The sequence below is a fragment of the Schistocerca nitens genome, chromosome 4 (genome assembly GCF_023898315.1).
Source record: "Schistocerca nitens isolate TAMUIC-IGC-003100 chromosome 4, iqSchNite1.1, whole genome shotgun sequence".
NCBI classification, from domain to species: domain Eukaryota; kingdom Metazoa; phylum Arthropoda; class Insecta; order Orthoptera; family Acrididae; genus Schistocerca; species Schistocerca nitens.
This window is the reverse complement of record NC_064617.1, coordinates 47,138,900-47,155,583: the sequence shown is the minus strand read 5'-3', so window position 1 is coordinate 47,155,583 and position 16,684 is coordinate 47,138,900. Positions and strand designations below refer to the sequence as shown.

The following is a 16,684-nucleotide window of genomic DNA, read 5'->3' as shown; positions in this document are numbered from 1 at the left end:
CACTTCCCATTCCCTCAGCCTCTCTCCCCCTGCTTAGCAGTATTAATATCTATATTACAAGCCATAACCTATCAAAGAGTAATACTCATTTTCTTTTATTGCTAAGAATCCTGTAGTTAACTGTTTTTAAAAAGAAATTAATGGTATGCATAAGTTCTTTCATGGCTGCCCAGCACCTATTTTTGCATCCCATGTAAAACAAAAAAGTTAAAAAAAATTGTAATATATAATTAACTTGTTTTTCATTTTATCTGGAAGTTCCTTGTTGCTGCTGTTCCCAAGGAAAGAGGATGGGAAAATTTGCTTTATCTTGTTACATCTTTCATTGCAGTATATTGTGTACACAACTGTCACAAAAGTGTTATCATTGTAGTAACTAGTTATTTTTACATTGAGATAAATGTAGATAGGATCTCCATATGGACCTTGCATACACAGCCATGAAACAGTACTCCTTTCTTCCCTTCCTGGCACTCATACATTGTACTATGTCAGTTTTGTGATTACCAAAGATTATATGTAGGCCATACCTTCCTCCCAGGTTTATCTCTTACCAACCAGACATGAGTTGACACTGTCATAGTTTAGTACTCTCTTAAACTTGTAACTGACTATACTGTATCACCAATATTTTCATAACACCTAACACCATAACTATATTCCAGTTCAGTCCAGTAAATTTAGTTAAACATAAATAATTGCATCCCTTGTTGTGTTCTTATCAATTTTCATTTTATTGTATATCAGGCCAACCACACACAGCTTTTAAAATCATATGATGTGTACAAGTACGTGCATTTAGAGGATTACATTTCATAAGTTCAGTTTTTATTCTGACTTCTAAACAACCAATGGTTGCTCTATGTTTTGTATTTTATGTCATATGTATTGTAGACCCTTGAGAATGGTTACATAGCCAAAATTACACAGTAGTGAATATAAAATGATAATTTAATCCTAATAATGAAAGCTAGTGTGGCAAACTGATATCATTCAACAAAATCATATAATTCAGCTGTGAAACAGGGCAGTGTTTCAAAATCAAAATGGCATAGAACAAGGAAGTTGGAAGGAAATCACATTCACTAACAAAGAAAAAACTTTTAAGTTTCTTTATATTTTATTATAATGTGTGTGAAATACAGTACAAAAATATGTTATTTTAGTATTACATTGTACATTTACTCTTTGAATACCGTTGATTTATATTAATGCACAGGTAACGGTCACTCTATTCCTGTGTAATCATTTGTAAAAATTCAGGAGTTGCATCATCATCTAGGATGTCTGAAATTTCAATATTGATGTAAGAACCCTGTTTGCATTCTTTACCTGTCAGCCAGTATGTGTCCATAAGTCCTTTTCCCTGTCAAACAAACATATGTAAATCATCCACAAAACTGTAAATTGAAAGATACATTAGCAGGTCATAATTTGTTAGTTGAATATCATGAGTATTCTGTTAAACATATAAATTAAAAAAAAATTAAGCTGGCATGAATTCATAACTAAAGTACCATAAACGCAATACTTAAGTGCTTATAATTATTATAAAATGACTTTAGAAAGAACTGACTACTGTCAAATACTTGTGGATGAGTGTGACTAGGGGTGGATGAAAGGGGGGGGGGGGGGGGGGGGAGTGTAAAGTATGAGAATGTATATAAGAGGACAATCCCACAAGTTATATTTTTTGATATATAGACTGCCACCATTTATTTTCTGCCATAGTTACAGCATTGTAAATGTTGAAGAATGCCCAACTTGCCACCATGTGCTACACATGAAGTGATGTACCTTATCCTTTACCTCATCATCAGAGCAGAACTGCCATTCGGAAAAATGTTCCTTCAATTTAGGGGACAGGTGGTAGTCACTCACTGCCAAGTCTGGACTGTATGATGGACGGGTAATGATGTTCAAACCACAAACTTGAAGGAGATCAGTGGCTTGATGGTTGCAATATTTGAATGAGCATTGTTGTGGAGAGTGCTTATGCCTTTGCTCAACATCTCTTTTCTCCAGTTCTGAATTGCCCTTCTCAGCTTTTTCACTGTTTCACTGTAACTGCCAGTGTCTATTGTTGTCCCTTCAAGCATAAGTCAACCAACCACCAGTATCCACCTCAACTGTCAACACACCGTTGCTGTGACTTTACCAACAGCTTTGTTTGATATTTCATGACTTGGGCAATGAGGGGTGCAATCACTGTTGTTTTGTTTCAGGTGTAAAGCGGAATGCTCAAGTTTTGTCACCTGTGGCAACAGAGTCCAAGAAGTTGTCTTTTTTGTCTGTATAGAGGTGAAGAAATTCCCAGGAAGGATTAACTCATTGACATTTATAGTCTGTCAGAAGCTACAATACCGATCTTGCACGCACCTTCCAGCACTGCAACTTTTCTATTAAAATCCTTTGGCTACCCAAGGAACCAAAATGCAGAAAGCATCCAAAGTGATCCTCTGATCTTTATACACTATTTCCTTAATCTTTGTTAGCGTATCTTCAGAAATTGATGGCCTACAGCTATTTTTTTCCATTGTGAATTTCAGTATGACTGGTTGTCAACTCTCTACACCACTTGCAAACATTTTTGACATCCACCCATGACTGTCTATACATGTCAGTCAGTTGGTGATGAGTCTCAGTTGGTTTGAGACCTTTTTCATTCAAGAAATGAATAACTTCACACTTGGCAGTAGCATTTAGCAGGAGCTCCATTTTGAATGGCTTCCAAGCCAAGATTGAGCATGCAAGGGAGGCATGCGCAGGCTTATTTGGGACTGGGGGAGCACCAATCACAACAGTGTGGCCAACAGCCACATTAGCAGTTTCTCAGTATCCCCAATGTTTTGGGATTGACAACATATAATGCAGCTGTGAGACTTTGTATTGGATGCAGAATTGCAAAACATATTTCAGATTTATAAAAACAGTGAGTGAGTGGTGAGTAATCCACATATTAAGGTTTCTTTTCATTCCAATTACAGGTGGAATTCTTGACTCTGTGTGTTTGTGTGAACTGTTATTAAATATATTGTCCCATACTCTACAACAACAATGTGAGGTTATCTGAAGAATATTTTTAATTCCACAGTGAAAATCTACCATTGGAGTTATTTAATTTTATTTTAATTTTACAGCTGATTGAAGATCATGTGGGAAGCAAGCATAAGGCATTACTCACAACAAGGGATGAAAATGATTTGTTCAGTCATCAAAAACACTGTGTATAAAAAGGAATTGTCAAACAACTTGATCAACCATGAAATACTGACCTACCCACAATAATTGGAAAATCTCATACAATACATTCCATTTCATATCATATGACACACCAGTTTTCATTTATAAATCATGTAAGCAAAGGCTGCTGTGCTTTCACACTTCCTAAGGTGTTCAGCTGTTTATGCTCTGACTGTGTGATTTATACCATTCAGTACTACATTGAAGCCTATGTCGCCAATGTCTTAGTGGCCGAGCGGTTCTAGGCGCTACAGTCTGGAACCACGCGACCGCTACGGTCGCAGGTTAGAATCCTGCCTCGGGCATGGATGTGTGTGATGTCCTTAGGTTAGTTAGGTTTAAGTAGTTCTAGGTTCTAGGGGACTGATGACCTTAGAAGTTAAGTCCCATAGTGCTCAGAGCCATTTGAACCATTTGAGCCAATGTCTTAAATTTTGTCTGATGATGGTCTGCTGGCCCAAACCACGAACATGATTGAGGTTAATCTTTTCTTTTTTCAATCAAGACATAACAATTGCTGTAAATCCTTAGACATTATGTTTAAAATTATTTTTCAAACTAGCTGTTGATATTTGCATGAAAGATATTTTTTTCATTCAAGATATGCTTAAATATTAGCAATTTCTATTAGGTAGCAATCAGTCATAACTACACTCCTGGAAATTGAAATAAGAACACCGTGAATTCATTGTCCCAGGAAGGGGAAACTTTATTGACACATTCCTGCGGTCAGATACATCACATGATCACACTGACAGAACCACAGGCACATAGACACAGGCAACAGAGCATGCACAATGTCGGCACTAGTACAGTGTACATCCACCTTTCGCAGCAATGCAGGCTGCTATTCTCCCATGGAGACGATCGTAGAGATGCTGGATGTAGTCCTGTGGAACGGCTTGCCATGCCATTTCCACCTGGCGCCTCAGTTGGACCAGCGTTCGTGCTGGACGTGCAGACCGCGTGAGACGACGCTTCATCCAGTCCCAAACATGCTCAATGGGGGACAGATCCGGAGATCTTGCTGGCCAGGGTAGTTGACTTACACCTTCTAGAGCACGTTGGGTGGCACGGGATACATGCGGACGTGCATTGTCCTGTTGGAACAGCAAGTTCCCTTGCCGGTCTAGGAATGGTAGAACGATGGGTTCGATGACGGTTTGGATGTACCGTGCACTATTCAGTGTCCCCTCGACGATCACCAGTGGTGTACGGCCAGTGTAGGAGATCGCTCCCCACACCATGATGCCGGGTGTTGGCCCTGTGTGCCTCGGTCGTATGCAGTCCTGATTGTGGCGCTCACCTGCACGGCGCCAAACACGCATACGACCATCATTGGCACCAAGGCAGAAGTGACTCTCATCGCTGAAGACGACACGTCTCCATTCGTCCCTCCATTCACGCCTGTCGCGACACCACTGGAGGCGGGCTGCACGATGTTGGGGCGTGAGCGGAAGACGGCCTAACGGTGTGCGGGACCGTAGCCCAGCTTCATGGAGACGGTTGCGAATGGTCCTCGCCGATACCCCAGGAGCAACAGTGTCCCTAATTTGCTGGGAAGTGGCGGTGCGGTCCCCTAGGGCACTGCGTAGGATCCTACGGTCTTGGCGTGCATCCGTGCGTCGCTGCGGTCCGGTCCCAGGTCGACGGGCACGTGCACCTTCCGCCGACCACTGGCGACAACATCGATGTACTGTGGAGACCTCACGCCCCACGTGTTGAGCAATTCGGCGGTACGTCCACCCGGCCTCCCGCATGCCCACTATACGCCCTCGCTCAAAGTCCGTCAACTGCACATACGGTTCACGTCCACGCTGTCGCGGCATGCTACCAGTGTTAAAGACTGCGATGGAGCTCCGTATGCCACGGCAAACTGGCTGACACTGACGGCGGCGGTGCACAAATGCTGCGCAGCTAGCGCCATTCGACGGCCAACACCGCGGTTCCTGGTGTGTCCGCTGTGCCGTGCGTGTGATCATTGCTTGTACAGCCCTCTCGCAGTGTCCGGAGCAAGTATGGTGGGTCTGACACACCGGTGTCAATGTGTTCTTTTTTCCATTTCCAGGAGTGTATATCATCTGTGGCACTTCATTGACTACAACTAAGCTATTAATATTCTGAGACTGGTAGTGACACTACCACCAATAATTTCTTCTGGGTCAAAAATAATACTGCCCATTTCCAGAGTGTCATACTATGATGTGCACTTTTCTGTGGGCCAAATGGAACATAAAAAAGTAATGTGCTGCATTTTCCAGTCAAGTTCATAGATCTGTTCCCGTTGACGTTAATATTCACATTAAAGAGGCCTTAACTTCAATTGTGTTTAAACATCTGATGATTTTCTGTGTAATGCCACATATCTACTTAACTATTAGACATACAATAGCTGAGTAGTATATGGGAAAGAAAAGTATATGTAATCAAGATGTAATTCTCATAATTATCAGTCTTGTGTAGCTAAGAACTAGTTCTAACTGGATTGCTTATGTTCTTCACAGTAGTGGTCTGCAGTGACTTCTGCCAGTCATCGTATACTTTTACTTGCTCCACATCCCTGAAAGTTAACCTTGTTTGAATGAATGAATGAATGAGTGAATTAAGTAATTAATCAATACTGCTGTGATTCTGTAGATCATTGTAATGAAATGCATTGTATTCCACCAATCTGGACATAGTTCTGTGTCTGGTCAGTGTGTTGTAAATACTGCTACAAGTGGCATTGATTTACTTGCAAACTCAATATAAATCTTTACATTGATTCTGTCCAGCAGCAGGGCCATGTGTTTTAGCAGTTTGATATGTTTTTGAGCACCACTGGCGACAATATGTTGGTTATTACTAACTTCACTGTCAAACAGTGTTGCCAACACATGTTTAGACATTTCCCATCCATTGGCAGCCTTAATGTATGATTATAATTTATTTAGGTTTTTGAAGGGCTCCTGTGCTAGATTTTGTGCAATGTGTTTCCAATATTCGTGTATAATTATGGTGCCTGCATGCCCACTGCAACTGTAAATGACATTATCATTCTGTCAACAGTCTCTGTCAGCCACAGTACATGGCAGTAGCATCATATGGTCATAGGGTGCAACATAACATGCAGTCTCATCATGGTGACACATACAGTATGGCCAGTCAGCACCTCCTAGATGGCACTCATACCATGAATTCCTTTACACTTCCGCACATGACATTCAAATAGGCCAGTCATCTGCCACTACAAAGAGTGCTGAAACCAAGAACTGTTTGATGTAAATGCTGAACGATTCACAAGATGACATTTGCATGTTGAGCACATGATTTAAGTGATCACATGTTGACACTGGGCCACCTGTCACCAATTCCTGCAGTTATCAACCTGTTCCAGTAGTTTTTTAGTTCTACAGTTGTCTAAAAGTTATCCACACTTCTGGGCAGTCAAGTCAACAAATAGTTTATACCTAGTATCTAACATTATTCAGTGTGAATGTCCAAGTGTTTATCTATTGAGAGAGTGAACTTGAACTCTCTCCATACAGAACTTCAACCAAATTAGTTAGTCATCATCTACTGTGCTAGGTTTGCTTAGATGCAGAACCCTATAATCAGTAAGGCGTGGTGCCTTCTCTGGAAACCAAATCTGACAATATTTTGACGTACCTTCTGTCAATAAATAATTGTTATTGTTTCTCATGTGTAGCTTAGCGATTTTGTTTTAGAGATATTGTCCTGTAAAGAGTTTGCAGTTGGTGTGCAAGCCAACCTCTTCTATTTAGTTATGGAGATCTATGGCAGGGGGGTTTGCTTCCTTCTACCTTTATGTTGGGTTTCTACCTTTGGTGGACTAAATGTTCAGCAATAGAACTTTTAAATGTTGTCTTCTGCAAAATCTTACTTGCAACAAAGTACAGAAAATAGTGAGCTTTAAAATTTCAATGTTATTGTTCCCAACTTGTATCACTTCAAGTTTACAGTCTTCTCTAACAAATATGAAATTTTTATGAGAAGTAACTGTCCATAAAACTTGGGCTGAATCATAAACACTGATTTTACCATCAAGATGATGAATTTAAGTTCATATATTGACCCTTAAAGTCAGAGGATGTCTAAACCCCAGAACATATGCAGCATCGTTGAGCATGATATTAGAACTCATAAACCAACTAAAAACAATAAACATGTTACAAGTGAGACATACTTAAAATAGAAGTAAACATGAAAGTTCTGGCAGATTTAAACTGTCTGTATGACCAGGATTCAAACCTGGAACATTTGTCTTTCACTGGAAAGTGCTCATCCAACTGAGCTACCCAAGCATGACTCACAACCTGTCCCTACAGCTTCAGTTCTGCCTGTATCTCATGTCCTAGCTTCCACACTACACAGGAGTTCTCCTGAGAAACTTGCGGGTCTAGTACTTCTGGAAGAGAGGATACTGTGGAGACATGGCTTAGCCACAGCCTGGAGGACTGCTTACAGAATGTATTTTCACTCTGCGACAGAGTGTGCACAGATATGAAACATTCTGGCAGATTAAAACTGTGTGCCAGACTGGGACTCAAACCTGGGACATTGGCCTTTTGTGGACAAATGCTTTACTAACTGAACTACCCAAGAATGAATTGACTCTTAGTGATAGAAATGAAGCTACAAGAATGGGTCATGAGTCATGCTTGGATAGCTTAGTTGGTGAGCACTTTCCTGCAAAACCCAAATGTCACAGGTTCAAGTTCCAGTCTGGTACACAGTTTTAACTTGCCAAGATGTTTCACATCAGTGCACAGCCCTCTGCAGAGTGAAACAAAAAAAAAGTGGAAAAAAGTAAACATATTTATCTGCTGTTAGGAATGCCTACACACAACTAATGCAGTTTACTTTATGTGGTTGGTTGTCCAGTTTCTCATTTCACTTTACTGCTTGTAGATCTATCTGTTTCATCTTAATTCTTAACTTCTGATCTCATGAGCAAGTTATTTGACATTTGAATACCATCTCTTAAGTTAATGCATGTATTTTCATAATGTGCAACTTCAGCAAATCTCTTAGTTGTTATGGATATTATACAAAGTTTTCTTTTTGTTTACTGGACACTTCATTCCATCTCATAAATTTTGGCTTCTACCACAAGATTATATAATACAGCGAAGGAAGGACTCCAAAATGAGTGAGCAGACAAAAGTGAAGAAGAGACATGTGATTTGAATTGTATAAGAGAATACATACCCATAACAAAATGAATGTATTTAGTGATGACTATAGGTTAATGTTTAGAAATAGCTATCCTAATCTAACTAGAAAATCACACATTAAAATACCATCGAATATAGAATGTAGTTTATTCATCTCAAATCTTTGATTTGTAACTGTACGTTATGAGAGAGATAAACTGTATTTGAAGTTTCATGATATTTTAAATGTCATCTTTTTAGTTAGATTATGGAAGCTATTTCTAAACATTAACCTATAGTTGTCACTAAATACATTCATTGTGCTATGGATATGTATTCTCTTATACAATTCAAATCACATGTCTCTTCTTCACTTGTGCCTGCCTGCTCATTATGGGGTCCTTCCTTTGCTGTATTATATAACCTTGTGATATGGATTTCAATCTTTTGTCTTCCAAAAAGCAATCTACAGTTTTAATATTCAGTAATTTTTATTCCTAGTTTGGTTTCTCTTAATTATTGTTGTCATCATTAACTTTATCCTTTGCTAAAAGACTGCATGGCAAACTTGTTCATGCCAAAAAACATCATCAGTTTCAGTTCCATGAGACTGCAGTCATGTGTGTGAGTTGCGTTTGCGTGACTCTGTGTGTGTGTGTGTGTGTGTGTGTGTGTGTGTGTGTGTGTGTGTCGGCGCGCGCGCGCGTTGTTGATGAAGGCCTTAATGGCTTAAAGTTATAATTGTGAGTCTTTTTGTTGTCCCTATCTGTGACTTAGCATCTCTACTATATGGTGAGTAGCAACTTTCCTTCTCATAATATTGTTACATTTCATCTTCATTTATTTGTTTTACTCAGGAATGCAATGCCGTATGTGACCCAGGAACAGTACCACCAGTTCTCATTGTGCCTATGAGTCAAGGTTCTGAATTTCCTTCACTCACCATGTTTTACCCTTACATTACCAGTTAAATGTTAGTAGCAAACTATATTTTAACCTAGTCTTCTCTCATTTAGAATTCTGTTATTGGTATTAGAATTCTAAAAGCACTGTCAATTATTCATTTGTTTTATTACTTTCGGCCTAATAATCTAAACTTTTTTAACAACTTACTACACTCAACCTAGTCAAAGGCTATCCCAAGCAAAACAAATACTTTGAATGTGTTTCACTTTTCCTTTTTCTACATCTGTTATTCAAGCTGTACATTGAACAAGAAGTAAAGGAAACAAAAACAAAAATTTGAAAGGGAATTAAAATTCAGTGAGATTAGATATAAGCTTTGAGGTTTGCCAGTAACATCGTAATTCTGTCAGACACAAATGGAATGTGACTTGGAAGAGCATCTGAATGGAATAGATAATGTCTCGAACAGAGATTACAAGCAAATACAAGTGTCCCCAAGTAAAATTCATTGATTTCCTGACAAGTTTTAGCATTACTCCCCAACAAATTTTGAGATCTCAAGGGTAAGTAAAGACATAAGTTGACGAAAAATGTAAGGACTTCTGTATTTCTACTCCATGTGAGCAAAAATCTTAAGTACTACTATCAACATCTTTTGTAATGAACTGCTTTCAGATGGAGAAAGCAAGTCAAATGGTACATGTGTTTCATTAAGACCACTGTTGTCATTTTATTTCAACAAAAAATCAAAACTCATTTGGAGACAAAAATACACAGTTCCTTGTAGTCACAAGGCAGATTTAAAATACCTTCACTGATTTCAGAAATAACATCAGAAAAATGTAGGTGTTTTGAAGAAGTATATACGATGGAGAAGAGTTGTGTACCCCAATACTATAGGAGACCACCAATAAAATGCTGGTTCTACTATGTTCATTATTGTCAGTTATTACTCACTGTGTTGAGTCCATTGTTTTACAGGTATTGTGTGATTTTTCTTTCAAGTAATATATGAGCACATAGCATACAAGCCACCAGTGAGTGCCACAATTGTGTTATTTTTATTGTCCATACTTTATAATAGATAAACTGCTTTTGAGGTGCCAAAATGTACTAGAATAAATAAATTGTCTATAAAATGCCACACTGTACAATGTACTTGCAGTGAGACTGTCGCCATTCCTGAAATCCCTCGACCATGGCCTCTGGCATGCCGAGGAGCACTGCAGGCCCAATTCCATGGATAAACCATGAAAATCCACTTAATTATGCAACACACAAACAGACCTGGCCTGTGGGTAGATTGGTGAGACTAAATCCGATGGGCTGGGCTTACACAATAGTGGGAAATGGGCTTCAGATTGGCAGGTCCGATCCATTAGAGATAGCGACAGACATGGTCTGCAGTCTTGGCCCATCATGGAAGTCCACTTGTGGCTGGCTATTCACATAGCACAGACACCATGTTGATGAAATGAGACTGCAGTGATCAATCCATGCAACAGATAACCTGCGCAAATACTCTGAAAATCAGTAGTAATGAGGATAGGTAGCAACTCAACGTAAAGATGATCGCTGAGCCACAGATAGGCACAAAGAAAAGACAACCACACCCTCACAACTAAATTTTCGGCCATAGCCTTTGTCAGAAAATGAGAGCACACACACAATCACTCAAACACAACTCATGCACACATGACCATCATCTTCGGCCACTACATCTACAATCTGTGAGAGTCAGATCTGAACAAACCACTCCTCACACCCTCCTGCCGCTCATTGGCAGCTGCTAGGCTAGCGGCAAGAAGTTGTGGCAGCACTGACCGCAAGCTGAGGGGAGTGGTAGAACTGGGAGAAGCAGTTAGAATAAGGGAGTAGTGAAGCAGCACCCAGCCAGCGACATTGCATAACATGTCAGTAAACAAACCATTTCATTGACTGACACAAAACAAGATTTTTCCAGTGATTTTTCAAAATTCCCTGATATCTCCCTGACACGTTTGAAATTCCCTGATTACCAGAACTTGGGCAACCCTGATAAACAAAATGGAAACAAAGGTAATGAAATTCAGCCAAATTAAATCAGGTTACACTGAGGAAATTGGGTTAGGGAATGAGTAGTAGATGCGGTTTGCATTTGGGCAGCAAAATGACTGACAATTGTTGAAGTTAATAAAATGGCTCTGAGCACTATGGGACTCAACGTCTCAGGTCATTAGTCCCCTAGAACTTAGAACTACTTAAACCTAACTAACCTAAGGACATCACACACATCCATGCCCAAGGCAGGATTCGAACCTGCGACCGTAGCAGTCGCACGGTTCCGGACTGCGCGCCTAGAACCGCGAGACCACCGCGGCCGGCTTGAAGTTAAGAGGATATAAAAAGAACACTGGCAATAGCAAAAAAGTATTTCTGAAAAAGAGAAAGTCATTAACATCTAATATAAATTTAAATGTTATGAAGTTGTTTCTGAAAGTATTTGTTTTGAGTATAATCTTATATGGCAGTGAAATGTGGATGGTGAAGAATACAGACAAGAGGTGAATAGAAACGTCTGAAATGTAGTGTTACAGAAGAATGCTAAAGGTTAGATGGCTAGATCAAGTAACTAATGAAATGTTAGTAAATCAATTTGGAGAGAAAAGAGCTGTATGGCACAACTTGACTAAAAGAAGGGATGGGTTAATACGACACATTGTGAGGTATCAAGGAATAGTTAATGTGACAATGGAAGATAATGTGGGGGCAGGGAGGGGGGTAAAAGCTGTAGAAGGTGACCAAGATTTGGCTACAGTAAGCAGGTTTAAGTGGCTGAAGGTCACAGTAGTTTTGCTGATTGCATACACTTGCACATGACAGAGTATCATGTATAGCTGCATGAGACCAGTCTTTCGACTGGGGAACACAAAATAGCAAAATCAGACATGCTTTACAGCTAACTCTGAATCATTTTTTAAGAAGAAATATTCAGTATCATCCCTCTGTGTTACACTTAACAATTTAGAAGTGGTGCTAGTTGGTCAACATCCTGACAATTCACATACTTGTCTGCTCTTGTTTTTTGTAGTAGGGTTAGCATAAGAATGTTCTTTGACCCTAAATTACAGGGTTCTGTCAATATTTTTGGCAGCACTAGGTTATGTATCTCTTGACACCATATGTTCATTTTCTGTATCACACTACTAGAGTTATTCCCCTTCACACATACTTTTGAATTTGTTAATTGTGCTTTTTACTTTTCCCCATATAAAGGATTTCATACCCACATTTTTGATATTACTGCCATTACCTTATATCCACAACTGTTTTCCACTTTTCTTTAACTTATTTTAGTTATCTGCCATGCAGCATTCTTCTCTTTCATCCAGTTACTTTTTCACTTTTTCTTTAATATCAAAGCAGTAAGTACTGCCAGATTCCTTTTGTATTGTGTTTGTTCTTGTGTATCATCATCTATTAACAGTAATATGAAACTTTTTTTAGTCATGTATGGCTTCTGCATTGCTGCCTCTCTTGTCATTGTACTGCACTGCTAGCCATTAAGAAGACAACACTTAGAAGCCCATGACCAATAAAAGAAAGTACATTGGCTAGAATACACATTGTATAGGGGTAGCCTCATAACAATTGCAACTCATTACAATGTGCCAAACATGAGGTCGTTGATACATTGTTGACCTACTTCTGGTCCTATAGGCTGCATGTCAGGAAGGCTGGCCTAGTCTAGGCAAGGCAAGCTGTATGGGATTTGCATGTTGTCAGATCACAGTTTGTAGTTGCAATTTTGATGAACTGAGTCAAGCAAATTACAAAGACCATGATGACTTCAGTTCATTTATTTTCTGTTATATACAACACAATGGGGGACTAGCAGTGGCCTATCCATATACAGTAAGATGCCCAAGGGGTAAACTTTTCAGATCAATAACACCACAGTGGATGGATGCCAATAGCCACTCCTTGCAGCAGGTTGATAGCTGTATTTTTTGGCCATGAGAAGCCTCAGCATTCAATGGTCAGTGATTTCTGGGAGCAGCCACAAAGGCCCAGCTACTTATGTTGTCTTCTGATAGTGTAGTCATGAGAGCAGCAGGTGGTGACATATCTCAAACAGCAAGCTTCAAAAGGGTTTCCTGGTTCACTGTATTTTCTGGCAGCAAGCAACCTGCCAATATAGATCCAGTGAGGACACCACATTATGAGGCTGAGATTTGGAATGTCCACCTCAGATATCTTCATCTACGCTGCTTGTATGTGTGCATAAAATTGCTTTGTTGTACCTTTTTTAAGCCATATTTTCAAGTTGTGTGAGATTCAGTGAACACAGTACTTACAAAAATAGTGTGACTTGATGGTCTTTTTCCAGTTTACTGTAGTGTGTTTTTTCTAGATGGAAACTAGGAAGATTTCAGTCATCGTTCTACTCTTTCCTCATTTCCTCCAGTTTGTGTTCTCCAGTAATTATTGTGTAGTAATAAAGCATCGACTGCACACCAACCAGTGCAGCACTGCAAAATGGCATCAAGAAGGCAGAAAGACAAGAGTTCAGCACCTCCTGTCAATGCTGATTTAACCAGCTACCCATTGCTGGTCAGCCCTATTCAGTCACAGTCTTCGAGAGCATCAGTACTGAGTAATAGGAAGATGACACATAGCCTGCATTCTACGAGTAGCAATAGTGAAAAGTAATTGCACAGGAATCATGTTATGTTTCCTCCCTTAACAGAAATAAAGTTTTCTATTAATTAGGACTGTTTTGCATAGATGATTTTGGATTCCTACTATCGGCCATTGCTACTTCTCTCCTTCCTTGTTTGTGTTGGTGCTGACTCCCACAGTAGCGAACAAAACATTTGGTGATGAGGATTACAGAACCATCGCTGCCTTCGCTCTATGTCACTCTGTAACAGCACATCACTAATATTTCTCTCCTTTCTTCCAGAGGTGCATTACTACTAATTGTGTTCCTTATTGCAGAATAGCCATTACACTTTCACTATTTATGTGTAATTAGTTTGTTCCAGCATGCCCCTCATTAAAATGACCTCTAACCTGCCTCCTTCTCCACCTGTGGCAATGCCTCTGGCTGTTTCTGGCTTTGATCTAATGCAGTTTATTCAGTTTCAGAACCACCAAATGTTGCAGTTGACGATGGAAGCCCTGCACATCATTAATGCACAAGCTGCTACTGCTGAATCGACTCCGCCTCAACTGCCAGCCACATCCACAGCACCAACTCTGTGCATTCCATCATTCCAAGCTTTCAATAAACAACAAGAGGAATGGAATATGTGCCCTCTCAGTTTGATGCTCTTTGTGCTAAACATCAAGTGCAAGGTACTATGAAACTTTTTATTTCTTATCAATGACCAGCACAGGAGTTTATTGCCTTGCTCAGAAGTCATTCCTGAATAGTAGGTCAGAGTTTCAACTTATTGAAGATTTAGTTTCTGGAATTACTAAGTATCATGAGGATATGTACAGCCTGTTACAAGTTCTTTCAGTTATGGAAAGGGCCACAACAGACATAACATCAGTGGATCACTGAACGACGGTGTCATTTTCAATGCAGTGGACAGTACTAAGTGACTCAACAATTCATGATGCAGTTACATACAATGTGTCAGACAGCAGACAGTAAGATTCTTGAACAAATTCTTGAACACTCATATCCAACTTTGAAACAAATCAGGACTCATGTGATAGTGCCATGCAAAACTTTGAGGTAGCTCCCATTTGCAGTGTAACACAAAGTGACAAATAGGTACAGCCTAGCAACCCACGCAAACAGGCCACTGTGCCGTGGCCAGAAAAACAAGTGTCACTGCATGTGTCTGCTGTGAAATCATGTCCCGGCTGCTTTCCCACACATGCAAGATAACATTGGCCTTCACAGAACACACCTTGCTTTGTTTGTGGAGAGCTAGCTCAAGTACAGTCTGCATGTTTGCAACAGGAGAAGAACTCTACCCATTCACTCTCATAAGCATGGTGCACCTTCTCACTTAGTGAATGTAGTTTTTTTCTAAACTGCCTACTGTTACTAGTAATGACCAAATTCAGGATGTGCCTTCACCCTGCACAAGTGTTGTGCAACAACTGCCAAACAAACTGTTTGTGAAATTGGTCACTGCTGAAAGGTCTGTGTGATTTCAGTTAGACACTGGTGCTTCCATTACATTGCTTAATCATGCCACTTATTAACAGTTGGGCTTGCCACAATCAGCAAAATCTTCCACGCCACTTACTGCATATAATGGTCAGGACATTCCAGTCTTCATACATGTAGTCTGCCTGCCACATTGCAGTCTCACACCAGAACAGCGACACTTACCATTTTGCATTCACGAGACTGAAAATATTTTTGGGTTAGATTCATTTGATTTGTTTGGTCTTCATATTAAGGACAGTGCACTTTCTGTTTCTGCTTTCAATCCAAATGACAGTGTTACTCAACTGATTACAGAGTTTCTGGATTTATTTTCTGATGGACTTGGCAGAGCAAATAATTTTGTGGCACACATGACAATGGGCAATCTAAGTTTTTTTTGGGCATGTCCCATCCTTCATGTGCTTGGAGACTAAGTTGCAAGTGAACTTAAAGAATTGCAATACGAAGTTGTTACTGTTCCTATTTAGACTAGCCAATGGGCTTCTTTCTTAGTAATCTTACCAAAGCCTTCTGGACAACTTCATCTTTGTGCCGACTTTAAATCTACAAACAATAATTGATACTTATCCATTGCCTCATCTGAAGAATTATTGGACAGACTTTGTGCAGGCTGCTATTTTTCAAAAACTGACTTACATGATGCGTATTTGCAAATTCCTAGTCTCAGTAAGTGTTTGTGTTCAGATTTTTGCGCTTTTCCTTTGGCAGCGATTTCACACCTGTCATATTCCAATCTGCATGCAGGTTTACGGTGTGGGTAAAATATTCCGGATGTAAAATAGTCCCCCATTTGGATCTCCGGGCGAAGACTACTCAAGAGGACGTCGTTATCAGAAGAAAGAAAACTGGCGTTCTACAGATCGGAGTGTGGAATGTCAGATCCCTTAATCGGGCACTTAGGTTAGAAAATTTAAAAAGGGAAATGGATAGGATAAAGTTAGATATAGTGGGAATTAGTGAAGTTCAGTGGTAGGAGGAACAAGACTTTTAGTCAGGTGAATACAGGGTTATAAATACAAAAGCAAATAGGGGTAATGCAGGAGTAGGTTTAATAATGAATAAAAAAAATAGGAGTGCAAATAAGCTACTACATACAGCATGTATGTTGTTGATGTGGTCTTCAGTCTTGAGACTGGTTTGATGCAGTTCTCCGTGCTACTCTGTCCTGTGCAAGCTTCTTCATCTCCCAGTACCTACTGAAACC

At 39.8% G+C, this 16,684-nt stretch overlaps 1 protein-coding gene across 1 annotated transcript in view; it reads right to left on the bottom strand.

Annotated features, from left to right (window-relative positions):
* Positions 1-1,231: 1,231 nt before the first annotated feature.
* Positions 1,232-16,684, bottom strand: part of LOC126251469 (atrial natriuretic peptide receptor 2-like) — a 301,860-nt gene continuing 286,407 nt past the window's right edge. The window contains exon 11 of the mRNA XM_049951908.1: positions 1,232-1,366. Within this exon, the coding sequence (XP_049807865.1) occupies positions 1,232-1,366 (135 nt within the window). The remainder of the gene's footprint in view (positions 1,367-16,684) is intronic.